The following is a 26,964-nucleotide window of genomic DNA, read 5'->3' as shown; positions in this document are numbered from 1 at the left end:
TTTTTGAAATCTTTGACTCACGGACTGCTGCTGCCCGAGCAGCGCGCGGTTAGTGATAGGGCGAAAGTTTATGAAAAGGTCGATCAGTGGGTAAGAAGCACGAAGCAGCAGCAAAAGAACTAAAACAACAGCACTATGAATAAACAACATTAAAGAAAAAGCAACAGACAATAACAACAACAAAAAATCATGAAATAAAAACACGAAAAACACGCGCTCGAGGATGTCGAAATTTGAAACCATTAAAAAAAAAAACGTGGACGGCTTATCAATGCGCTTGAGCGCAAATGGGAATGTAAAGTTTTTAGTCGAACCATTTTTTCGTGTAGCAGCAGGACAGCAGCTTCACTAGAAAAAAATGGAGAGTTTATAACCGTTGTTAAAGATGGACTGCGCAGCATTACACGCAAAGGAAGAGTCGAACGGTTCTATGGCAGCAGCAGCAGCGGGGAGAAAGCGCAGACTGCGCTACTGTAAACGTTCTAGAAGCAAATGTTTCCCCCCGTTACGACGATGATGAAGATGAGGAAGAACCGGAACCTGAAACCTGAACTGTTCGAAATGTCCTTCAAGCGCGACTCCCCGTTGAACTTTGGCGCTCTGGGGGCTGGCTGGCTTCATCGGTGCGCTCTGTTTCCACCGTCCACGGCCGTTACGGGATGGCGGGGCACGTTGTGCGATGGTCAGCTCCACTTCCTCTTCCTCTCTCGCTGGATGGCTCATCCTGAGGGAATGTGGATCGACGCCCCCGTGCGGGGATCATGTTTGAGGAGGTACGAAGCACGGCGGGAAAGCAGAGCGCAAAGCGAAGTAAACACAGCACAGCATAAGGCTCCGTCCGGCCGCCCCGTTGGGTGTGCGCAAGCGAGCATGTGGATGTTAAATGTACGCGATTTCGTGGTAGTCGTCGTGGTGGCGGCAGCAGTACCACCAGCGCACTCGCATGGTCGTACGTCGTACGTCGTACGTCGTCGTCGTCATCGTTGGGCGCAGAGGGGGTTGTGTAGATCAACACAGCGGCCGTGCTGATCAGTTCAGTTTGAACGATTAGTGCGCAAGCCGTCTCCATCCGTCATCGTCGTCGTCGTCGTCGCTGGTAGTGTTGCGACGTTCTTGCGTGGACGTGTTCTTCCTGCTGCGATCGGTGCTGGCGCAAACTGGTCGCGCATATCCTGACGCGCGCGTTCAAGGAGCAGAGGCAGCCGTGTATTTGCCGTATTACCTTCGCGGTGTAGTTGTGACGACAAGTGACGACAGTGTGTGTGTGAGCGTCGAATGGTGACACTTGGCTCAGTTTATGGTGTTTGTGTACTAGTTACTTTATCTGTGTAGTGCTATCGAATCCGGTCGGTATAAACGCACCGCACAGCGCACGTAAACAATAACAAAACGCGCCCGCCTGTTCCAACCTGTTGTGCGGGTTAGTGTTTATCTTGCCGGTGTGCAGTGAAACCGTTCCCCGGTGGCCAACGATAAAACATGCCGGGAAAGGATTGCTACGGTACGTAGATGGAAAGGGTTCCGTGGGGATGCACGTGTACATACTAAGGAGCAGTAGTAGTCGTATTATCTCGGGCTATCTTCGGTTCGGTTTGTTGTCGTTTCAATTCGGCGTCTCGCACCGAGTTATCGAGTCGTACCTCCATATCACAGGGACACAGAGTGAGAGAGAGAAAGAGAGAGAGGGAGAGTGGTTGGAAAGGAATTCCTTTGATTGCGTCCCGGGCTGATAACATGGGGCTAGGTTAACCCCGTACCGAGCAGTGCCGCCGGTGACCAGTGACGGTTGTATCGTGGGTCCGCTCGGTACCGGAGTGCCGGTTTTGGTGCCGGGTGGTGGCACCACCTCCACCAATCGAAGGTGCTGATTGCCGTGGTGGTGATGCTGCTATCTCAGCAGGCCCCGGGGCTGTGTTATCGTGAACATATTGAAAACTTCTATCGCGAACGATAAGTCGCCGGTTTCGGGTATGGCAGCTCGATCGAAGCGATCGCACGATCGCACTACTACAGTTCGCCTGACCGGTTAGTTCGAATGGCAGATCCGACGGTGTATGGTGTGTGTGTCTGTGTGACTGTGGCATTTTTTTTTAAATAATTGTCAAAGTGTTGCCATCGACAAAGGCTAGTTTGAATACGTCCGTTGCGTGGCTTACCGTTGAAGTTGACTTTCAACCGGTTCCACGTCGCTCTCGTCTACCCGGGTCAGGCTGTTGTAAAATAGCAATATTCGCTTTACTTACAGCCCTAGCAGCAGCAGCAGCAGTACGGTGACGATGTTTTGTGCAGGTCAGAAATTAGAATCGCACCGTGCACAATTGGCAACGCCTTGCCGGCGTGACGAATCGCAAAAGTTCAAAACATTTGTGCATGTGCTTTCCCCCCTCCCTCCTCCTTGCTCGGTACTAGCGAGCTGTGTGGAAAATATGGCTGCATTGAGTCCCTCACCCTCCCACTTCCCCCTACACGAAATGCACTTTGCAGCTGCAACGATGCAACGAGCCGTCCGCTGCTACACGCGCCGAACAGACCGCGAATGCGCTGCCACCATCATTGTCACCGGGCTGGCGGGAAGGTGGTGTTTTAAATGCTGGATGACCGTCACGGTAGCTTTTTTTACTCCCTTTTGCGTGTGTGAGGCTGTTTGCTGCTGTACGCGTTTTGGATGCGTTTGTACGGTTCGTAACCACCCGCGGGAAAGATGGTCCCACTTCCCCCGTTGCGAACCTGGAAGCTCCCGAGCCATCGCTCCCGAGACCGGGATGGTGGGTTGAAGACGGCGAGCGCAAATAGGGCCACAAAAAGGTGGTAGCGTCTACCTTGAAACGAACGTTTCTCAAAACGAAGATCGCCTATGTCGCGTCGGTGCGCTGGTCCGGCGGGGTCGTAAAAGTGGTGTGTTATGTGCACTTTTATGTGTGCAAGGCGTTTGCGCAGATGATGAAGCATGAAGCAAACGTTGGGTGGTGAAAGAAATGCAACCGATGCACAACGTTGTGGTGCATTTGTAGTTTTGGTTATTTGTTGTTGTTGGTGTTGTTGGTGCCTGTTTGTTTGAGGCCCAGTGCAGTTGGTCATGAGTTCGGTTCTCCCGTGGGTGGGCAAAAATTGTTGCAGCTTCCGTTCGATACCTTCATGTAGCGAGAGTTCTGTGTTTAGAGGAAATCTGAGCTCATGATTATACCGACTTTGTTCATCGGCATCATTGGCTTTCGTTGCATTTTGTTTCGGGTTCGAACTGCGAGACTAACATTCGTACAAGGGTCTGCTCAAGCAAGACTGTGAAGCATCTTTCAGGCATAGAGTCTAGTTGAAGGACTAAAAAGCCACGCGACAGTTTTCTAATTTTCAAGTATATTATTTGCCCCTTACGTACGCCATAGTGCGCACGGCGAGAAGGATCGATATACGATCACTGTTGACACAGGACACGCAGGCCGTGAGATGGTAAGCAGCAAATATTATGATTGACGCAGGTAAACAGGGCTTTAAAAAGTTTGTTGCCCATTAGTATGTTGTTTGTAAAGGAAAGGTTAGGATGCGTTGTGGGCATTTGCTGGATCTTCTTTTTTTTTACGAACTCCATTAGTCAATTCGATACATCGCCCGATGGTGTAACGAGCTTAGCGTAAGCAGAACCTTTCCGGACATTCGATCTCACCGCACGCTGGTACGCTTCGTATGTCCCGCTGGGCCGGGCTGGACACGCAAATAGTTGCAATAAAATGGGCAATAAAGAGCTGTCAGCACAAGAGCTCGGGGCCCGGAGCGGGGTGGAGCGTCCCTGACTGTTGGCTTTTCGAGCGACGGCTGTGTGGTGCGTGCGGGAAAAAGGTACCGAAAACACGTGATGCACATTACTTGGGTCAGAGCCACTTCCTGCTTTTCAGGTTGGGCGTTTTGGTGGCCTTTTTGGCTCGGGCTAGACGTTATGGATTTTCTTCACCGCTAACTAACACACTGTCAGCTTCATGCAATCGAGCGAGGACGGAAGTGTTTCTTTTGTTTTTGTGGCATTTTTTTGTGGGAAGTACCCTGTACCTCGGATACTTTGTTTTCCCGAATTCTGGAGGAAGTGTGTAACATTTTTGGTTCGATGCATAACTTCGAATCATAACATTCCATGAACTTTGAAGACGTTCTTTAGGCTGATCATCTTGAAATGTGCATAAGTTGAAGCTACAAACATGATCGTCCGTATGGCTTCAAGAACGGCAACATAAAAGAACTAGAGGTGATCTTCTTGTTTCACAGCGGGTTCTTCTGGGCGACGAAATAAACACTCGTATAAACAAGTGTGGGCTCTTCGTGGCGGAAAGTGGTTGTCCTTTCGTCCTCAAGAGCAAGGGTACGGCTCGTGTGATCCTCGCGCAAGAGTTTCAAATTTCCAAACAAATCGTTTACGATGATCAAACGTATTCGAGACAAAGGAGTGTTAAAAGGTTGTAGAGTTCAACGTTGTAGTAATAATTGATATATTTTTAAGATTTGCTATGAAAGATCCGAAGCTAACTGTTTCGCGGAGGAGAACTGCAATCGATCATTCACATTCTCAACTTTCTTAACGTTTGTAGAAGACCTGGAACCATCATGCTGAACCATATCTTAGAGCACACATATCATAATCACCGTAGAAAATGGTAATGATTTATTGCCCGTTGTAAAACGTCCCGTCGCATCTGTTGGACCAACCGGACCCATCACGTCCCGGCCGGTTTGCAAAAGGGAAAGTATGTGTGTATGTGTGATTCCTCTCAGTTGCCAAAACATCGGTTCTGCGGATTATTCAAATCGCACACACCCAACCCCGAGTGAAGCAGGAAAGGTGTCGTTGGTGAATTTACACCAAAAGGTTCAAGGCGCTCTAGTAGAAAGGGTGTCTTTGGGTGAGAGCAAACAAAAAAAGGGGGCGATGATCGAGTGTCGCTTGCTATAAAAGATCCTCCCCGTTTTGCGGGTGCAGGCGCTTCGACGGACCCGATCGTCATGATCGCCGACGCCGCACAGCATGATATTGGCGCTCGGTCAGTAATTTGATGCGTTGCTGAGTTCCGGTCTGTGGCAGCTGGCAGTATGATTCGTTCGTGGTTTGGTGGGTGGTTCGAACGAGCAGCGGGACATCGAACCGAATGCAAATGAGCTTGTGTATGATGGGCAGGCATGTTGCAGCGAGTCAAAATTAAACCAGGCGCTAAGCAAAAACTCTCACACGTGGAGCTGAGCTGTATACGCCCCCGATCGGGACGAGTTCCATCACCGCAGATGTTAAAGCATCCACCAAACTCGAATGTCAGCCCCTTTTTTCCGCTTATCACGGATAGCACAACAATATTTTGTTTCTAAATTTTGTACATCCCGCACGGTAGTTTTATCAACAGTGGTGACGGGCAAATTTACCAGAAACAGAAAACCCTACCGAACTGTTGTGTGACTCACAAGGACTCGCAGCCGGAGTCTCGAGGGCACAAATAGCCATGCGTCAGTCCGATGGACTGCGTGACGGGTGACCTGCCAAATGTGTTTACGGTCTGCCAAAACAAAGGGCTTTTCCCGGTGGGTGCTGGTGATAAAAGATGCAACAAGCACCATTTCTTATCTTTCCTTGCTGGGCGGGTAAGATGAATCATCTGAAGAAAAGAGAATGCTGGGTTAGTGGAATGCTAGGGCGAAGAAGATGGTAAGCAAAATTTGCTGAATTATTTAGAAAGGCACAGTTTATTCTTAGTTCTTAGTTTTGTGTCGGTCTTATTGTACTATGTAAGCGATCCAATTGGGACTATAATTACTGTTTTTTTTATAATTAAATAATCTCTTATTACTTGCTGTTAAGCTTGCTATTAGCTCTTGTTTTCTAATTCCATGCTATATAGACGAGGGCGTAGGAATAAGGCGGCGGAGGCATTTGGATTGTAGATGTACGAGTTGTATAGAATGATATCAATACCAAATCAGAAGCTTCGAAGGATAGTTGACACGAGTATGTGTCAAAGGACAACCAAGAATCTGTGCGCTGGAAATGTGTTTACCCGTGTGCGAGTACCTATAGCCTGATCACGTACCTTTTCAAATAGGATATACTATGAATCAAGATTCGTGAAACTGCGTCACATGCATGGAGCTTGTAGATCAATTTCGCTCGTGGAAGCCATTGGTCCATTGTGTTATGGCTTAAACTTTATATTGAAATGAATGATGTTATCTTTTACCAATATGTCATCGCTGCTCATCATCCTCATAGATGGGAATCACTACCATTTTGATCTTGGAACGGCATTTAAAAGTAATCCACTCTCAATGAAATACGATCGGGAACGGGAAGAGTTTGCTTGGTTAATTAGTGGTCGAATTGTAAAAAAAAATTAACATGCTGTACATGGGAACAAGTTGTTCAATTCGTGATAAGGCTGCATAGAAAATGGATCCAGCCAAAATAATGGCTCATGTTTGTTTTTTTTCTTCTTCTAAGCAGTTCACACCAAAACTGAAACTTAAATCCCGCAAGAGATTAGTTTTTCATTCTTTATTAAGCTTGTTGGTTAGATTTTCGGCCACAGCCACTATGACCTCCGTATCTATTGGAAAGGATCGTAAATCTTCCCGCCTTCTTATCACTCACTCCATTCATGCCGAGCTGATAGTGGGTAGGATTGGGCACTCCACGCACAAACTGATTGTGTGACACCCCGTCGGGGGAATAGAACGACAACTCTTTCCTCCGTCGTTCATTATGGATGCTGTTGCTGCTGCATCGGATTGCACTGGGGACATTAGGCAAACAAAAAAAGGACACCGGGGTTGTACATTTTCCAATTTTCCCTATCACCGAGTGGAGTGGTGTTTTGTTTTTTTTATTTGTTTTGACCGCTAAATGATGCATATCGCACAGGAAGCCACGCGGTATAGCTAGCTGCGGCCCTGGCCATGGCGGCAAATGAAGCAATTAAAGTAGACCAAACCTACAGGACATAATCCAGACGAACGGGAAGCGGAGAAATCTGGTGTTACGCCTTTGCACCTTTTCCGAAAATGCATAAAACTTTGCTATGACATTAACTATTTACGCGTTTTGGTTGCGTTTGGCTGATCTCGGCTGAACAGCCAAGCCGGGCGCTGGTTAGTGTAAGCTAGAAGGCCATCCCATTTTGTAATGCGAGAATTAGTTTTATGTATTTTTGTTTAATATCCTCCCGCTTTAACGGTAGATGATCTTGACCCCACAGGACCTGTCGTAAATAACGCGTTTGACACTGCGTAACCATGTGCAAGGTGGTGGCAGACAACGATACGAGACGACTTTCTCTAGCGCTGTGAATGATCGTTTACGGTGTATGGTTTGTTTTAATTTTTGCCTGTTCGATTAGCTCTCTAGGTAGTAGTGCTGGGCAATAGAATGGGTAGACGACAAGAAACGAACCATTACTGGTTGTTTTTATGGGTCAATTATGCGTTCTTTTCCCCTGCTACAAGCTGTAACCGCTCTGTTGCGTGTTTAAGACATTCGGTTATCAACTAATCGCACCCGCCGCCGTCGCCGTCGCCTCTTGCCAGTGCTAGCCAGCTTGGCCAGGATCCCATCGCTTAATTCAACCATAAAATTATCACTTCCCGGGAAGGGAATAAATCATTCCTCCTGACGGAAGACGATCCTGGTCCCGCGGAACGCCAGCAGTAGAAGTGGCGTAGATCCGATTGCTAGTGTGTGCGCCTGCAAACACGGCAAACACTTGTCGCACGGCCCGCGGAACGCTGTTTGCTGCGGTCGTAAATATTTCATTCGTTATCCTTTATCCCGGTGCACTGTCCTTACAGCATGCGAGCCGATGCTGGAGAAAGTCCTGCAGGAAGATGGAAAAGGGCGTGCGTTTATGTTTTTTTTGGTGTGTGTTGCGGGTTGTGAAATTTGAGTCGCGCTTTGTGCCAAGTTGCGCTGACATTCGGGAGGCAAACTCCCTGCGCACTGCGTCGGGATGGATGTACCTACGTTTCAACGATCCTGTACGCGCAGTGCATCCTTTTGCGTGGTGTGAAAATTCTCTCCAATTGCTCGCACTAATAGTTGGCTTTCTTTCTGTTTTTTCTTCCCCGTACAAGTCATTACGTGCTGTTCGGGAGAGTGTAACATTTTTTGCTGTTGCAGTGTAGTTTGTGGCTGTGAAGCTGTGAAAAAACAACAACTCTGTCGGAGCAGGACGTTGGTTTGATAAATTGCATCCTAAGTGCGCGCTGCGTATGCCTGCGCACCATACGGACTACCCAGGCTGCAGCACTACAAATTGCTCGTTTGGTGGGATTGAAAAATTTGTTCCCATAACTTACCTCGCGTTAATTCTGTTACACCGGTTCTCATGGGTGTAATTGTTAGCCTACATGCCCGTACCGCCGCTCCTGCCATCGACCTGTGTGCTCCCGTTGCTTCTTTGCGCAAACGCAAACGCTCCTCATGTGCCTGTTGTTTGAACGTCACGGCAGTTACGGTGTGCCGTTTCACTTAAATTAATAACTTTTCAAGCGCAATTTCCCGGGTGCACTGGGGGAAGGTGTTTTACTGGTCGATAGGGTGGGGGTAAACACATACATGCACATCGACTTATGCGCTCGATAGGGTAGCGGGGACTTGGAATGGAAATTAGTTGCTACACTTCAGGCGCATTGATGGTGCGCGACCGGTAGAAACTAATTCTCACCCGCTGGGTCACCCATACGCAGAATGGGTGGCACATCATGCTGTAATTTATGGAAGTGGAGCATGAAAATCACTCCACTATAAAACAAACCGGTTAGCAGCACTCCTTGCTTTCGCGCGTTCGCTTTTGCTAATGTATTGGGTGTATTTTCCTAATTGTGACCGTATGCTTATCGCTGTCGGGTGGCCATGTTAAAGAGGTTTTGTTTGCTTGTAATAAGCGAAGCTGAAAGGGTTATTGGCACGAAAAACCGGGTTGGACATGAAAAAGCTGCAGCAACAACAATGGAACATGATCGTTTTAATGCGTAAGAATAAACGCGCATTTGCAACTACTGTTTGCAACGAAGGCACAAGTGCAGCAGAGTGAAATTGCAAAACTTGCTAAATATGACGCGATGGTTGTTTTGCATTGCGATGAAATATGTAATAAAAAAAATGCAGACAGTTGCCCTTTTCACCATGCTGTGGCCAAAGGTGAACAGTTTGATGATCGCGGAGCCGCACGATCGTACGTTTGTTATGCAAAATCTGTTTCAAATGCAATGGACGGTTTCCCAAAAAAAAAACATGCATGGTGCCCACCTGATCCCAGATAACCTTACCTGCACCCTCCTGTGCCGGGCAATGCAAACAACCTGCCCAAATCCCGCATATTTGACTAACGTGTGTGCGATTGCTGCTTTTATCGGCAAATCGGAGCTGCGAAATCGCGCTCGCTTGATAGCTGTGACCTTCACAGGAAAGCAGCGCAAGAAGCTAAGAGTTTAATTAAAATTAAATTTTTCCTACCCACAAACGAGACCGCCTAGACCGGTAGTGCGCACGGTCGAGCATAAAACCACAGCTCACGACAGCAGCCGGACAGAGGAGCGCCATTTAATGCGGGCAATTGAATTACAATTATAAAGGGGCGGAGCTATGAGCGAGACTACTCGAAATCGGAGCGGAGTGGCAAACGCGATCGAATGGAGGGTTAGTTCACGTTTTTTTTTGCTCGACATAATAATCCGCGTACTAGATTAGCTGAATTAGTGGTGGTAGTTTCATTGCATCATTTGATTAGGAAATGATGATGTTGGAAAGTGGTTGGCACTTTTTCATTTTATACAACACTCCAAGGTACATAAATGAGTCATGCGGATCGGTACCGAAAGGGGTAGCACACTTTGTTTCGAGCAGTTCGACTACCCTGTTCCCTGCAAAACGAAGGGTAGTGGAAAATGCTCCCAGCCCAAAGACGGAGCTACCTACCCTTACAGTTGAGCAATGTTGTTTGATTTGGTTTGAGCTTGCTTATCTTGCCCTGATACGCAAAGATCATATTGTGTGTGTGTGTGGCAGGAGATCATAAATCCCGTACCGGTTGCCTTCTTGCAGGGGCAGGATCGTACGGGGTTGAAGCATGCACAACACCGTGGGATGGGTAATGGTCGAGAGAATGGACTTTTCCATGTTGGTTATTTGCTTTTCAAAACCGATTATTGCTGTGTTTGTTTGTTGTCTCGATCGGTGTTAGACAGTGGAGAGTGAAGCCCATTTTTACGTCTTCCATTTGGCACATCTCTCCCGTCCCGTTGCGCCGGGGGTGAACGGTGCAAGAAAATTGCTACCGTCCACACAGCAATTAATCTATCCGTTTCACCCCGTCTTTCTTATTGCTTACAGGCATCTATTCTTTCTCTCTCTCTCTCGTGTGTCACGTATAGCGTAGCCCTTTCCCCGTCTCTTTTCGCAGTGTTTGCCCCTTGTTGTTGTTATTGGTTTCTCTTTCGTGCTGATCGATCTTGCCCGTGCGGTGGTTCGCTTTCTCTCGCACCCTTCGGTTGTATCCGTACGGGTATGCGTGCGTTTGTGTGTGTGTGTGTTTTTGTGTTGATGTGTGCGTTTGTGCATACGCTTACGCATCTTTTCTTTCCTCATTTGTTTCCCTACCGTCTCATTTGTTTTCTTCATTCTCTCTTTCTTTCTCTTTCTTTCTCTCACTCTCGTTCTCCGTATTTCTTTCTTTCCCTCTCTTTCCTTCGGTATGCGGTTTGCACCCTACTGCACACGAAACCGTTGCGCCAGCAGAGCCGAGTTTTGGTGCGATCGTGGGTGCGTACAAGTCGCCAGTTCTAGTGTCCCCGCAAGCTGGTGCGCAACAACACCCGCAGGAGCAACAGCCACAGCAGCAAGGCATCGATAACGGAGGTAAACAGGCGGCGGACGATAGCGAACCACCGGACACTGGCATTATCGGGCCCGGTGCGCGCCCAGTATCGGAACGAGCATCTCCGGGCGCGTCGCGTGCGGAAAGTGATAGTGCGGACCATCGGGCACGTGAAGCGGACGATCGGGAAGCGACGGTGCCGGACGCGAGTGCGACACACGACACGTTGACCGGTGGTGGAACGGCGGAAGCTGGTGCGACGAGTGCGGCGAGTGGTAACACACCCTCGGTGATAACGTCCTGCTCGAAGGTGCTGCTCGGCACGGACCCGGTAAAGGGGCCGGCGTACGGTGCGGAACAGCCGCTGCAGGAGCAGGAAGCGAGCCCGGGCTCCAGCTCACCGCCCCGCTTCTCCACCCTGCAAACCGTCATCAACAGCAGCAGCAGCAGTGTTGGCGGATATCCGGCGGCGTACCAACACCACTGGCCGTGCGATTTAACCTACAAACCGGTGGACCATCGGCCCGTGTCGTCCCCCTCGAGCGAGCCGTCCGCGGGGGAGCTTACCCGTCACCCAACGCCATCGCGCGGCGCCTACATCGGCGAACCGGACGTGGCCTCCTCGCCCTCCCAGGGCCATCTGGCCGTGGTGAGCCACCTGAATCCGCTGGTCTGCTCGACGGCGGACCCATCCCTGCTAGGCGGAATGCGCGGCAACCTGCTCTCGATGTACTCTTCGTATGCGTCTCCGCTGGGCGGTGGCCCGCACCACCAGCACGACCACCTGGACGAGGCCACGGCCCTGCACCATCACGTACAGGCGCAGGATGCGCATCTGCGAGGGGACGACGAAATGTCGGCAATACATCACCATCTGCACCAGCAACACCATCACCAGCAGCAACAGCAGCAGCAGCATCACGCACAGCATCATCACCATCATCATGATGTGGTCGCCCAGCAGCACAGCATCGACGACATGATTGCCGACACGCTCAAAGACGAACAGTGCGGCATGGTCGACAGCTACCTTACCCCCACGCTGGTGAGCGATCATCACCATCATCTCGGTGACTCGCCCACCCATCATAACGTGCAGCAGCATCATCACCATCACCAGCAGCAGCAGCATCTGTCGCAACATCACCTGCAGCAGCACGGCTTGCACGAATCGAAGGAGTACGCCAGCATGTACCACAACAACAACGACAAGAGCGTGATCAACTACAATCATGCGGCCACGATCGCGGCAGCGCATCACCAGCAGCAGCAGCAGTCCGACCATCACCAGCAAAACACTCACACCCATACCAGCAGCGGTGGCGATTCGCGCAGTCCCGAGTATTCGCACGCGCACGACGAGTACGACGGTGGGCTGCAGAGCTTCACTCAGTTGATAAATGTGCCTCGAGCGAGCGATACGGCAGCGTCGATGTACCACCACCGCCACCCGATGTCAGCGGAGAGCGATGCCGGCACGGCCGCTGGCGCCACGCCGAACGGTGGCCAAACGCCGACCACCACCAACACCGCCACCTCGTCGCCCGGTCCGGCCGATCATCTGGTGCAGCTCGGTGGGACAGGCCCGCAGGCGGGAGGCCCCGGTGCCGTGCTGCTACATTCGGTCGAAAATGGTACGGGAGCCCAGGAGCCGGGCACAGTTACCGGCACCGATGGCAGCATCTCCCTGTACGACACGCTGCATACGAGCGTTCTGGCGGGCGGGTAAGTTAACAAACCGTGTAACAAACGTAGAGAGACCCCTGTGTGTGTGTGTTTGTGGATGACATACTACTCAAGCAAGATTCAAGGTTTGGGTTTTGCGTTCGTTGAGAGGGCGTGTGAGACGTGTGGAGAGTGATCTTTCTTAAACTGTTTTGAATTTCTTGATTGAATGATCACATAAGGTTTGTTAGATAGAACAGTACAGACAAGGCAGAAAATCGATCCTCAACAAAACATTCCTTTCCCATGATTCTAATGATTCGCGTAAAGTGTTGGTGAAGAAGTGTGCAAATTGGCGCGACAGGAAGCTGTCTGTGCTGCATTCAGCAATCTGCTAACGGTGCCCCACGATACTTGCAAAACAACGCGCCAACCCCGTGTGGTGACATATGAAACCATCTGGCGGAATGTCGTCGTCGGGTGTCAGACAAAGCGTTTGATTGTATCCGGCTTGTTTTTTGTCTGGTTGAGCTTCAAAAGGGTGTCTTTGAACGTTTTGCCAAACATCAGATTTTGCAAAGTTTGCGAATCCGTTCTCGTTGGCAGTTTGAAAATTCGTGTCGGCTTACTGATCACGATCCTCAATGGCCCGGGGAACGATTGGACGTCCGTATCGCCCCTAGCCTTGCCACTGCCGTGACCTTGCTGTGCACTGACAGCATGAAGGCCAACGCGTTCGTTGTCTGCTCGTTAGTAGCTCGCAGCTCGATATGGGATATGGGTTGCTGCTACGATTCTTGGTTTGCTCCCATCGTCCTTGGTGACGCGGAAAGCGATCTACCTTCTAGGCAGGGTTTTGTGCCCTCCCCGTGACAACACTTCCATCGTATCATGTTAAACCTATATTACCCCGTGGCATTGTACTGGTTACAGTTTTCGGGTCGAGTGCCCGAACCTGATAACGGCCAGAGAGGTCGATCGTGCAGTCGTGGTGTCCCGATTGCCCAATGAGAAGGTTTTTGGGATGCATAACAAGCAAGATCGTGATTACCCCTAGGTTCTTATCAGTCAGTGCCCGTGAGGAGATGCTGGTGCTATTCTTAAGCATCGCTGTGCAGATTATTCTTGGCACAACCGTGATATTGCAACGTCTTTGCGGGGAGCTGGGATGATTAAAGACATGTTTTTTTGTACGTTGGCTAGCGCTGGGACTTACTCGGGGCAAAGAAAACGAAATATTTAAACCATTTCGCGAGCTGTTTGCTCCGGCCCATGTTAGTAGCATTCTTTGGACAGGCTTTCGTGTAAGTTTTTCGCACAGTTCAATTCCCACCACGAAGCCCCGGCACACCGGCACAATTGATCCTCACACGTTCCCATGCCTGTTGCAGCGTTATCATACACAATTACTTAACAACAGCGACAAAAAAGGGGGTAGCAAATCAACACTCTCACACAGTGCTGTTTCCCCCCAAAGCCAGAGCTCTTAAAGGAGAGAAAGCGAGAGAGAGGGTGACTGAGAGTGAAACAAAAAAGCCGACAGCACTAAACACGCTTTTGTCAACCGAGCGAGAGAAAAACAGAAAATAGTGCACTGGAAACTGAAGAAACAAAAACACAACATACATCCATCCACAAACGTGCCTCGCGAGAGATTTCGCGTTTCGCGTGCCAAACCACCAAGCTTTGTTTGTGTATGTGCGTGTGTGTGTGTTTGTGTGCTTTCACCTAACCCCGCCGAGCGTTTATGATGCGTTCCTTCGGCCGTGCGATCGGTCTACTGAAAGGTTGTGACAAATTTGGTCTTCTCAAGCACGACTTTGCGCCTCAGCCTGACGATCGTGCTTTTGGTGCAGTTTTTTCACCCCCTTCTAGCCGGCCTACTCGATCCCCGGGGGAATGTGATCGGCATGTGGTCGGGTCGGTCAGGGTGCGATCGTGATTACGTAACTACGTTCAGGCGATCATCTATATAGAACGCTTTGAAGCTACCAGGTGATGAATGAATGGAGAACTCGAAAGATCGCTCGTTCCAAACGAACCGATACAATAGCAAAACAAGCGTATGCGTTAAGCTAACATAAAATTACAACTGTGCAAGGCTTTTGCGAAAGTTACAAACTAGCAACTTCTCTCCCCCCCTTACGTAGGTAACCCCTGTAGTCCGGTCCCCGGGGAGGGGGGGGGGGGGGGTGCTAGAATTTCGCCCATCCGTTCCCGCTGTCACGTGCTCGTGGGGTGTCCGATCGGTTAAATAAGATGCATACCCCCCCCCCCCCCCCCCCCCCCGCACCAGCGGGCTCGAAACCCCAAGCGTGGCCGCACCTCGCCTATTATTTAATGTCTTTGCTGGCTTTTGTTTTGGTTACGAGAACGCTCGCGCCTGTCGCGTATGGTGTTGTCGTCGGTACGGTGACGAACCGCAGCTCGTATCATAGTTCTTTGGGGGACTTTTTGTGTTACGCTCGTTACACCCTTTCTCCCTTTCACCGTTTGTTTTTCCCCCCATCGCCCACAACCGGCGATGAGAGGCACACGTGTAGCGTTCGCTCATGCTGTTGTTGGAGGAGTAACGTAAAACGTAAAAAAAGCGCTCATGGGGTTTACTTAAACTTGACCACCACCATCAAGCGGGCCTGTTTTTTTTGTTGTTTATTGTGCAGGTGGCAAACGTTGCCCGGGCTCGGTTATGTGAGCGCACAGCTCGTGCCATATCGTAGCAATGCGGTTTGCGCGGGGAAACAACAACAGCACAGAACGATCCCCCGCGGTCTTGGGGATGGCCAAATTTCGTCCTGTACGCCATTACGAACCACCACCTACACGCCACCACCTTTCAAGGTTGACTCGGGCCCTGATTGGCTCTGATCGCCAACGATCGCAATGTCACGCAGCGCGCCCGGACAGCGCGAACTACAGTGTATCGTCCGGTTCGCGCCCAGTGACCGAAGGTATACCGACCGGGCCGACAGCCGAGCGACAAGGCAGGCGCGGTCCGCGCGGCAAGCGGTCAAGCAAGCGGTCCCTCTCGCTCGGTGCACATCGCAACAAAACACATCGCAGCCCAACCGAGCGGCGGAGTTTTGTTGGAGCTCGCCACGCTCCGGGTTGATATTCGCTCGCTGACGGTCGCCATCGATAGGTGTGTGCCGTGGAAGGACCGTGCACATTTGTCGGGCCAGTTGATCTGTAGTTTCGGTGTGTGTGTGTGTGTTCTTGGGACAACTGTTTGTTGTGAGATACGAAGAGCTCAAACAGCTTGACCGTTCCAATATGCAGCAATAGTGAGCAATAGTGAGCGTGTTCCTGTGACTTCAACCCCTAACGCCCGTGACAAGTGACACACAGACGGGTGATACTGAATCGAAATTTTTTAACCGGCTCTGGGGGAAAAAACCCCCAACTTGAATGCAATGAATTATCGCATGTAAGTTCGCATGGCGTGCGTCCGCGCTACCGTTTGCTGCTGAATTAGTGCTGAATAGCGGACCCGCTTGACGCCAGAACGTGTGTAATGTGAATATTTGCCGACGAAATCAGAAACTAATGCCCTTCACCTCGGTTACGGTTATGGCGAAGCTTACGGGGTGGGTGGCGGCAGCGGAGGCCCACTGCAAAATGCTTTGTTTGTAAACAAAACTGATCGGTAAACGATAAACATGTCGCTTCCGTTGCGTTAGAGAAGCGATCGCCAAGCCAATACAAAGAGAATATGCGAGCTAGAGAGAAGGTGGAGCTGATCGTTGGCGGATTTGGGCTCGCTTGAATTGTGCTGAACGGATTGCCCTACTCAATGATAGCTCCCGTCAGCACACTTTCTTGCACTTTTGCTTGTAGTGATTGTGCTGCAGCCTAGTCTTGCTACAGGGCCAGCGCCAGAAAAATGTAGCGATCTTTGCTTGTGGAGCCATTCTTGCGCACTCGGTGTTAGTTGGAAACATTCCTTTCGAGTGTCGTGTCGTGTCGGCAACGAATGCACGTGATTTAAAGTGAAAAGAAAAAGACCAGTTTGCTGCTGCTCTTGTTTCTAGTTTTGGGGTTTCGGCATCTTTTCTTTTGTTTTAAAAACGCAACAAGCTACCCCGCACAGGCCGGATACAGTGAATAACTGCAGTGAACAAATTAGTCGTATCTACGTCGACGAAGAAAGCAGAATAGTAAAAACTGCATTGAAAACTGCACCTCGCACAGCGTGAGCGAAGTTTGCAGCAGGAATGTGTACGAATGGCATAGACAGAAGAGCAACAACTGAAACATAAAAAGGACCATTGAAGTGCCTTGTTGTACACCCACCCGCACACACACACACACACACACACACACACACACACACACATACAACCACATACAGCCCATTGTTATCAACCCACAGTACTTAATTTTGTCCTTCCCGCGGGGCGGTTTTTCTCTTCCGTTTTTTTCTCCGCTTCCCAATCACCACCCTCCCTGCAGCCCTTCGTACGGTCGCTGTTCGTTCCCGAGCATGCAGTACTTCAACGGCAACCCGACCGATCATCTCTGGTCGAGCGGCGTATCCGGTCTGGAGAACGATTACATGAAAGGTTCCCTGCCCGCGTTCCAGCGGATCGTTTCCGGGACCAACACGTCCCGCACCAATCCGTACAGTGCCGTCTCGACGTCGTACGCCCAGCAGCAGGTAAGCCTTCCGTGGGCGGGCGCACCGTTTAAGTAAGCAATCAATAGTTGGTACCAATGGTTGGTGTGTTTTTTCCCGCTCTCTGTAGAATGACACATGGTCGCAGCACTACGATACGGGCAGCATCGCGTACAGTGTGGCCACCTCCAGCACGACCCCGGTGACGGTGAACAGGCGGGCGGCGGTGGCAGCAGCGGCCGCCGCGGCAGCCGTGGCCACCACCACCACCACGCACTTTCCAGCGGCCGCCTCCCTGACAGCACGTAAGCATCCTTTCCCTCTTCTCCCGTTTGACGTCCAACGCGTAGCGGAGTACGACTATTGGAAGCATAGTTTGGGCACTTTTTTGCTTGGAAACAGCTCGCACTGAGCTTCCACGTGCACAGGCCAACGCGCCAAAATGTCTGGCATTGTGGCGTGTGAATGTTGTGCGTTTTGGGCACAACGGATTTTTGGGCGCTCGGGCTGCTTGCGCTGTTTTCTGCCCATACCCATGGGCAGGGGATTTGTTTGTTTGTTTTTGGGCCCCAGTTTTTAAGCAGTTGTCAAATTTCACAAATGAAAACGCAGGATGTGCGTGTATATGTGTGCGTGTAAGACGTTTTTCGTACATGTGATAAGCGACGAACCTGCATTTCGCTCGATACTTAATCATCACGTAATACGCAACGGCGAAGCTAGGGGGTAACATGTACAGCGGAAGCGCATTGTTATGTTTTGTTTTTTTATGCTATCATGTTATTATTTTTTTGCGTAACAGAGTTCATCGTCCAACTCCGGGAGCTTTTCTGTGGGATTGAAAGAAAGCTTGGAAAGCTTCGCAAACTTCCATTTAATACATACGATAATGCAATTGCAATGAAAACTAAGATACAACTAGACAACAATTATGAAACACAGAAGAACCATATTCCACATCTTAACGGTTAAAAAAATAGGTGCAAAAAAAGGTGGAAAAAAGAAGGTAGGATTGAGAAGCTGAACTTTGTTTGTCGTCACGGTTTGCAACTGACGAGCCACCGCCACTGTGTGGTACGTGGTTAGACGAGCATTATTTGTCGCATTCTGCACGTACACAGCGTAACAGCAAAATGGTAACAAGCGATAAAAAAGCTACCCCGTAGCACCTCTCGCCCCCTCCCACACGGTCGGAATGATCACGGAATGACAGATTTATACGCCCCCTCCTGGGCTGTGGCATATCTGGCGCGGTGGAGTCGGGTGGAAAATGGCACATTCTTTCCGTGCGCCCAACGCAACCGAAACCGGGACGATCGCGCACGAACGAGCTGTTCTCGTTGTTGTCTTATGCGGGCCCGATCCTCGACCCAGGGAAATGGATCGTTCTGGTTCTTTGCCGCCAACGGTCCGAAGATTCGAACGGTGTACGAAGATTGGAGGGAAGAGGTGTACTGCCAATGTGTCACAAACACAACACAAACCGGAAGCGTTACAGGCTTGAGTGATCCGTGGGAGCATTGTGCATGTTTCTTCTTCAATTAAATGAATCTTTATGACAAAGGCTCCGACCCGTCGCCGCCATTGAGGAAATACACGGGAAGAAATGGTTCCTGTTCTTCTTTAGTTCTTTGCTTTCGTACTTTAGTATTGTTGTATGCGCTGCTCCACGCGCTTATCGGAAACGGGCCCAGGCGACGCACTTCAGATGGAAGCGACACAACTGGGAAGCCTCATGGGAAACCGATGACCGCGGACATCACTGGCAAGGTTTGTCAACCCGCGTGCCCGAAAGTGGTTGTGTGTGTGTGCGTTTTCCCCTGGAGCATGACGAAGAACGAACGAACTCTGGGTGCAGGGCGCGAGTTGGCCGCTTTTCTTGTGCGCTAATTATTCATAGAAACCCCTAGCCTTCGCCTGGTGACGTATGAGCGTGACGTATGGGCAGTGAAAGCACCAGGGCAAACACTCGGGCCGTGTCGTCCGGAAAGGAGATGTAGATGTGGGCAACTTAAAAAAAAACAGGGCGGTATAGTTGGGGGTTTATAGCTTGTCATACAGGCCAACCAGCGGGGGATGGGCTGCACGCGGTGTGCGATCTGTGCCATAGTTGCTGTCGGTTTATTAGTCGATCGTTGGCAATTTCTGGCCCCTTATTAGTGGCCGCGTTCGGTTTTCCCTTTGCGTAGTGGGGTAGTGCATGCTAATTTATGCTTGCGATTGAAAAGAAACCATGCTTCAGTCGGTTGGTTGTATAGAAAACAGCAAACGGAATGTAGTGCAAACATGGCCCATGGAGGTACAATGGTACGATAACGGGCCATAAATAGCGGAAGGCAAATGGGTGATGGCAAATGATCGCTACAAAGCACCGAGTGGGTACACAGTACTGCAACATACTATTTGGAAGGAAAAAAAGAAAAGAAAACAACATTAAAAAACGACACCAATTATTCATGCCTTAATAATTCCTGTTTAACTTCACCCCAGTGGGCCTCGATGCGGACTTGTTTACGGAGGGACGAGAGTGCGTCAACTGTGGTGCCATTCAGACGCCCCTCTGGCGTCGCGACGGAACGGGCCACTACTTGTGTAACGCGTGCGGACTCTATCACAAGATGAACGGCATGAATCGTCCGCTGGTGAAACAACCAAGACGTTTGGTAAAAGATCCTGTAAACCAGAGCTTCTTAACTACTATTTCTCTCTACTACCTCTTTATGTCTTTTTTTTTGTATCACTCCTACCTTGCTGTCGTCTTGTTTGCCTGCATTAGCTCCTTCTCGTGCTCATCTTTGTTTATATCTTTGTTTTAATTAAATTTGTTAATTTTGTGAGCTTTATTTCGTACTTCCATTTACACTGTTCTACAAATACGTTAAACTGCTTGTGTTTTATATATAATAAAGCTTTATCCTAAATTTAGTTGTATCACATTTTGTGATGATTTGCGCTCTAGGAGGAGCATTGTTTATTTTTTATTTCTTTTACATTACTTTCAACTGTAAAGTTTTCTCATTAGTTCATGTATCATTGAACAATTCATTAGTATCATTTTTTCTCCTTGCAATTTACATAAGATTTGTTTATGTGTTTTATATGTCTGTGTGTGTTTGGGTATTTGTCCCTGAGTTGGGGGTGGGTTCGAGAGGGTGAAAGCTTCGCATCATTTTAATGCTCCTCAGAAATCCATTCCAATTTGGAAGGTCTAGAAAAAAAATCTATAATGATAGAAGGGATAGATACTAGTTGCGTTCTAGTTGTATTTCAAGCTGAATGTGTACCCCCCGCCCGGCCATAATTTAGATACCATTGTTCATGCAGTAGTAGCAGCAGCTCAGTGCGTGTGTTTCTTTTATTATTATTTTGTATGCCATTGTTGCTAGTACTCGCAAATGATAGACTTTTGTATTACGCGTCTACCAAGCGGTTGCCATTCTGTTGATTGCGTTGGTGCCATCATCGTGAAAAATGCTCCCGTTTTGCTTTGCTGCTGATAGCTAGTTTCGAACTTTGCTCGTACTCGAAATTGGTGTTGTTGAATGATGTTTCCAAATTCCTATGTTTTTTTTAATTCCTTTTTTTAAATACACACTTCGTACTCGTCAGGTTACCTATTGTTTTGTTTCCCGTTTGTTTGTTTGTGAGCAACTAATCAAAGTCTACCATATCCCAAAATTGTAATTCCAGTGGCCGCAGAACAGGGCGGGGATCTCTATAAGAACAACTATACCTTCAGTAACTTGACCACTCGCACCACCGAGGAGAAGCAAAGTCGACGGATGGTAGGTTTCCTTCTTCGGACCTTTTTCATTTGGAACGGATTTCATTAGAGCCTTATCCTGGTGTTGTTGTTGTTGTTGTTGCTTGGAACCCCTCCGAATGACCCCGAATTCCCTTAGCGTAGTTTAGTTCGCAGATCCCATTGTTTTAGAGATGCTCTAATTCTAACATTTACTAGCATCTTTTAGTTACTGTTGCTTACTAATTTACCTATTATCGCTTTGTAATCTAATCATCCACACTCCCTGTAACAAAAAATGTCCCCATGTATCCGTGTTGTTTGTTTCGATGTTCGTTTAACAAAAACCGTTTCTAATACTGATTCTGTTTTAACTATCCTCATCAGAGCTCGGCAAGACGTGTAGGACTGCAATGCTCTAACTGCAACACAACCAACACTTCGCTGTGGCGCCGCAATCAAGTCGGTGAACCAGTCTGCAATGCGTGTGGACTGTACTACAAACTGCACAACGTGAACCGTCCACTGGCGATGAAAAAAGATAACATACAGGTAGGGAATTAAAAGCAATTGTGACATTATAGTAAAGTATAGTTTAATGTACCTGAATCCATTTTCCTTTGCAGTCTCGTAAGCGCAAACCGAAGGGAAGCAAAAATAGCGATGGTAACGGCAAGAGTAATGCTAGTAACGCTTCGGCTAACCGTCAGACCAATTCGAGCAGTAGCAGCCTAGCCGAGACACCGAAGAAAACAGATGGTAAGTAGATTGCATACTTTTAGGGGTTTATACGTTTCATGGGCTGGCTGCTCGAATGTGTTTGTGTTGGCGCTCGCGATTCACGAACGAATGTTAAAAAAAACGCAATGAAAATTGTTAACATAATGATATGTTTTTTGTCACAGGTCTCAAGTTGATGAATATTGCGGAAAACTCTTCTTTCGACAAGCTGCTGCCATCGTCACCGTCAAGCGAGGGCAGCAATCAGTCGCCCGCGCACCATAACCATATGTCCCCGATCTGCTACACGCAGCAGGTCCCCTCGCCAATCACCAGCACTTCCTCGAGCGGAGCAATCGTTAGCAACAGCAAATACAACAACCAGCAACCCAAAGCCACCAATGCCTTTTTGCTACAGTCGCCCACACCGATGAACATGTTCGTCGGCAGTCCCACGGGCGGTATCGGGTCGGGTCAGCATCACCACCATCAGCATCATCAATCCACGGCTGCCGCTGCCACCGGGGCACTGAGCCCGGTGAGCTACAGTATGGCGGGCGTTGGGCATGGAAACAATAACGGATCGATCGTTAGCTCCAAGTATCAGCAAAGCCCACCGCAATCGCCCGAGGACATGCTGTACTACGATATGCTGCCGGCCGATGTGAACGGTAGCGTCGATCAGCACTCGCTGGGCACGATTGTAAAGATGGAACCGATGGGTGGAAATCACTACGCCAGCTACCAGCAGGCACTGCACCACGAGGGTCACATGGTTGGAACGCTTGGCCACGGTCAGCACGGACCGGGGGCGCACAATCACAGCCGCAGTCCTTCGGTCGCGGATGAGGAGAGTGAACAGGCTCACGGGCAACAGGAGATGATCGAGAGCAAGCACAACATCAACCGCCCGACCGTGGTATCGATGACGCGATAAGGTGCTGGAACAGGTGACGTGAATGGCGCGAATTGTCACACGTGTACAGATGGACGAATCTCGAATGGTCGTTTGTTTCTGTCTTCAGGGAAGCTTCTCATACCAAATGAACTGAATAACGCAAAAGACTCGACGAATGTTAAGAACATGTTAAGAATGTAGGATTAAAGCGTTAGCTCTACTGCACGTACAGCACCGCACACGCACAATGGGTTAGCTGTAAGAAGATGGTGGAGCAATGCAGCAGAAAGATGGGAACAATGCATCTCCACCGAAAGGAGTGCGATATTGTCCATTCCTCAATTAGTGCAATTATGACATTAGGTGTAATGTAGTATAAAGCAACAACCACACAAAAAAAGAACACTATCCGACACTCTACCACCGTTTGGTTAGTTGTCATTTACTTTAGGCTACAGAAAGGATGGGTCGAGTGTATCTTCTAATCACGTCAATGAGTAACAATCTCTTAGCAAATATTATGCAATTTCTTTATGATGTAAATGTTTTGATCTGATCGAATGCAGGGGATATTAACATTAGAATAGCTGTATATAATGTTCCGAATTACTCTAGCATCGAGCTGGAAAGCAAAACAAAATGTACAGAAATTATCTGCTCTCTGGATACTTCGCAATCGTTCCAAATTTGTTTTTAGCATACAGTAGCATAGCATTAAGTTTGAAAAGTGCTGGCGAGTGGAATGTGTGTTAAAAGGAAAACAGTTAGCCAAGTTTTGTATAATAATCGTTTGTTCAGTCCTATTTTTGCAAGATAATTTTAGGTTTTTTTTTAATGAGCAATCAACACAACTCGTAATAATTCTAGACATTTAATTCAACATGAAATAATAAACATAATTTTAAATATAAACTGGTGTTATTTACTGAGCTCCGTTAGCAAACAATTGTAGAAGTGGTTGTGTGACGACGTAATTGTAAATTGTACGATCAAAACCCAACAGATTCTTGTGATTATGCAGTGATGAAAAGAGATATATTATAACTAGATCGAATGTCTGAAGAGCAACGAATCACCTAGAGAAGGTCAAAACTAAACAAAGCCACTGTAACGTTTCATTTACACCTTCTTACGTACAAACAAGGGAATCCTTAGGGAATCCGTACAAACAAGGAAACAGTGTACTTGCATTTTTAGAATCACTTGCTTCAGTAATTTGCGAAAAACAAAAAAAATGTGTGCTCGTGTAAGGTCAGTGCTGAGCTTTGAATGAAATTTGTGCAAAATTTATTTTGGTATCTCCTACTGCACCATTACTATCTCGGGAAAATATATTTGAAGTAATAAAAAGAAAATAATAACACTGCAGCTTTCTCCGCCGTACACATGCGACACATCCTCTAACGGGTCACTTTTTCTAGATGATCTAGGCCGGAGGTTATTAAACTTTGTGGCAAATAGAGTCAAAAGGAACAAATTCCTAATGTAAGCAGCAACGTTGTAGCGAGCAACTTTGCTTATTTTGCTGATAGCTGATTTGAACCTTTTCACCGTACACGTGTGACTTGAATTGAATTGGCAGGCAGGATTTGAAGTCCTGTTCCCAACGTTGCGATGAGTTAATTTTGACATGTTAGCTTCCCACCATGCTAAAAATTTCCACGAAATTAGTAATGCGCCCAGTCCAATCATAATAATAACTTTTAATGTTAATATTATTATTGTTAGCAGATTCCTCTCCATGAATCATAGTCACCATCATGATCATCATCATCATCACCATGGGCATTATTCAAGGAAAGAGCTGTGTATGTGTATGCGTAACAGTACAGATATTTGTTGCCTGTTGGTGTTGTAAAGACGGTGAATATAAGCGCTTTCTGATATGGGGCGTGATATAGATAACGCTTATGTACTGTAGCAGCTTTTTTCTCACTCTTTTCCGACCAACGTCCCCGAACGTTACTTGTATGTGTGTGTGTGTGTTAATGTGAAGAGAGTGTAGATGTAACGGTGGTGCAATCACTTGGAACCACAAGCTCAATAAAGCATACATTTTATTGTACGTCAGATCGGGCAGCACGATTTGTGAACCAATTTTTCCAAGCCGCTTGAAGTGCTTAAAAAACATTCCATCCTAACATTTCAATTTGTTCGACTTCTTGACGACGAGCCACCATAAATCACACGCAAACACGAAAGGGGCTTCTGAAAGTCGTTCGCCTGGTGGCATGGCTTGAACACACCATTTTCGTCACTAGATTACCCGACTGGTCACCAAGCTGTGGATATGTTTTCTTCTTTACACACTGCACATGCACTTCGCTGTCGCGCTGCCCAATCCGGGGACAAGTTGCAATTCCTCGATGCCATCATGCGCAACTTAAGATCAAAATGCACCGCACAAAACACTTTCTCAACAGATCCGCATACCATGTGCGCCTCTGGCCGTAATCGAACTGACACGCGCAGTTCAAAACTGATGTTCTGATACTGTAAAAACCTGGGCCGCCGGCCCCGATAGGCGCTCGCAGGAAGTAGACAGGGAAAATTGTAATGAATATCTGCGATAATCATATTATAAGATAATAAGTTTGATAATGTTATTTACTATAGCATACCGTGCCCGCATACTGCATCACCCCGGTGGCTCGTGCGGGAGGGGGTGACCGCAAGCCCGAAACTAACACTTCGTCTTAGAGGTGCTCCGGGCTCTCCGGGCTGCCGGTTGTCCGCTGTGCGATTTTATCTGTTTGCACAGGCGACAAAATGCCGCCTCGAGTGGGTTGCCGGTTTGTGCTCCAAGAACCATATCGGGGCAGATATGAATGTTTTTCTATCTGACTGAGGGTTATCTGTACAATCGCACTGATTGTCTATATCTTAGGTACGGTTTAAGGTCGGTAACAGCGAGCGAAAGAACATTTTAATGGTGGAATTCAAGAAGGAAACAGGGTTAACCGAAGAAAGGTTTGTAGAACACACCCAAGAACCCCGGGGAATGGTAGTTGACGGGGAAGGTTAAATAAACTTAATGTACACAGATGAATCAAACGCTATTCACTGGTACCACGGATGGGCCAGTATGAATGCATCAACGTCATCACCGTGGTACGTTTGGTCGTTGCTTATGCGTGTTGGTGTGGTGTTGCCTGTGTTGACTAACTCCTTTTCCCGGCATGACGAGTCTCGAAGACTGTGCAGCCCTGGATACCGAGAAAATGTGGCCTTCCTTGTGGAATGATAAATATTTGAACACCGATTAAGCAACGGAGACCCGAGCATGTACACGGAATGTCATAATTTTATCCACACGCAAACCGTGCAGAGACGCGTTCTTGACGGGTGTTCGCACTGAAAACCATCTTGGGCGCGAAGAGTTGAGTGGAAAGATGTTGGTGAGCTTGTTTTTGCTGTGGCAAGAGAATCTCACACTCACGTCGCCAGGTTATTTATACTGCTGTGTGGCAATAATTTGAGTTTTTATAACAGTTAGGGTATCATCACGAGCTGAACATTTTGCATGCTGGTACGCAATGTTAGATGTAGTTGGTTTTATAACTCCGTCACTGATTGGCCCAAGAGTTTATTTTCAGATGCTATTACTCTTCTTTTACATATTTTTTGCGTAATACTTCACTTAACAGTTGACGGGTTTACGCAGTGGCGGATCTAACGGTAGGCGAACTAGGCAGTCGTTTGGGGCTCCACCAATCTCTAGTCTGTAGTATGCAGTATGTACAAAACTGTACAGAGTATTAGTGACAAGGGTCCCCGGTAAGATGATTGTTGGGGTCATGTGGCTGGAGAATGATTTGCACCCCCCCCCCCCCCTTCTCCCCTCACTTTCGGCAACAATGTTAGGACCTATGACCGATGATCGTAGGAGTCCCATGGCCACTCCCTACCGGCAATTTAAGTATACTGTTCTATCTTCCAATAGCAAGCTTAGTGCCAGTATCCCCTTCCCCCGGTCATCAGCTACCATTTACAGGGGCCTCAACTCGTCTTACCGCCTAGGGCTCCCGATACCCTTAATCCGGGACACTGGGTTTAAGGTCACCTGTGACTTAGTGGACACCCAATGAGGGATAGTCAGTCCGAAGTATTGAAGCCCTTTACTTTATTGAAGGCATTAACTTTTATGTCCTTAGACGGAATTTTAGATTTAGGATTTCGTCAAAATAACTAATACCCATGCACCTTCCTATTGATCTGGTTCTTAGGGACGTATGAATATACTGTATAGAGTTGCTTTTAGAACCTTAAACCAACTCGGTCCGGGATGTTTAACGAGTCCTTTACAGTGGAGGATAAACACGAGTGGCAGACCCTATGCGGTCATCTCGGGGCACTTCGTGACCTCGGAGCTCGCCACTCGACCGCTTAGTTTGCATAGTGCTTAATCCGCCATAGGTCCCCAAAAAATCCTTTATCCTTTGAAATCCTATTGGTCAATTAATGGTGAGCAAATGTGTAAAGGGTGAGC

At 48.3% G+C, this 26,964-nt stretch overlaps 1 protein-coding gene and 1 long non-coding RNA gene across 5 annotated transcripts; one reads left to right on the top strand and one right to left on the bottom strand.

The window, feature by feature from the left end:
• Positions 1–1,027: 1,027 nt before the first annotated feature.
• On the top strand, positions 1,028–24,533 carry LOC120949897 (box A-binding factor-like). 4 transcript variants are annotated; one of them, XM_049611222.1, is made up of 8 exons: positions 1,028–1,501; positions 10,757–12,560; positions 16,953–17,157; positions 17,246–17,420; positions 19,606–19,790; positions 21,245–21,409; positions 21,484–21,616; positions 21,763–24,533. In XM_049611222.1, exons 1-8 carry the CDS (start codon positions 1,480–1,482, stop codon positions 22,512–22,514), a joined length of 3,441 nt encoding a protein of 1,146 aa, XP_049467179.1. In that variant the 5' UTR covers positions 1,028–1,479; the 3' UTR covers positions 22,515–24,533. The 4 variants fall into 4 exon arrangements, with proteins under 4 accessions (XP_049467179.1, XP_040223417.2, XP_049467178.1 ...); XM_040367483.2 differs by lacking the exon at positions 1,028–1,501 and adding an exon at positions 1,820–2,025 and having other exon boundaries at positions 19,606–19,778; XM_049611221.1 differs by lacking the exon at positions 1,028–1,501 and adding an exon at positions 1,820–2,025.
• Positions 21,281–26,104, bottom strand: LOC125908440 (uncharacterized). Its single transcript, XR_007453376.1, has 4 exons — positions 25,097–26,104; positions 24,530–25,039; positions 21,462–21,588; positions 21,281–21,382 (listed from the first exon to the last, which is right to left on the bottom strand). It is a non-coding gene; the product is annotated as an uncharacterized LOC125908440 (long non-coding RNA).
• Positions 26,105–26,964: the final 860 nt, after the last annotated feature.

The sequence above is a fragment of the Anopheles coluzzii genome, chromosome 2 (assembly GCF_943734685.1).
Source record: "Anopheles coluzzii chromosome 2, AcolN3, whole genome shotgun sequence".
Lineage (NCBI taxonomy): Eukaryota > Metazoa > Arthropoda > Insecta > Diptera > Culicidae > Anopheles > Anopheles coluzzii.
This window is presented reverse-complemented; position numbering and strand designations above follow the sequence as displayed.

Bases quoted from the DNA above. Each gene is read 5' to 3' on its own strand.
- LOC120949897 (XM_049611221.1), top strand. From the start codon at position 1,971: ATGGCAGCTCGATCGAAGCGATCGCACGATCGCACTACTACAGTTCGC. The intron at 2,026-10,756 runs GTTAGTTCGAAT...TTGCGCCAGCAG, and splicing joins TACTACAGTTCGCCTGACCG to AGCCGAGTTTTGGTGCGATC. The intron at 12,561-16,952 runs GTAAGTTAACAA...CCCTCCCTGCAG, and splicing joins ACGAGCGTTCTGGCGGGCGG to CCCTTCGTACGGTCGCTGTT.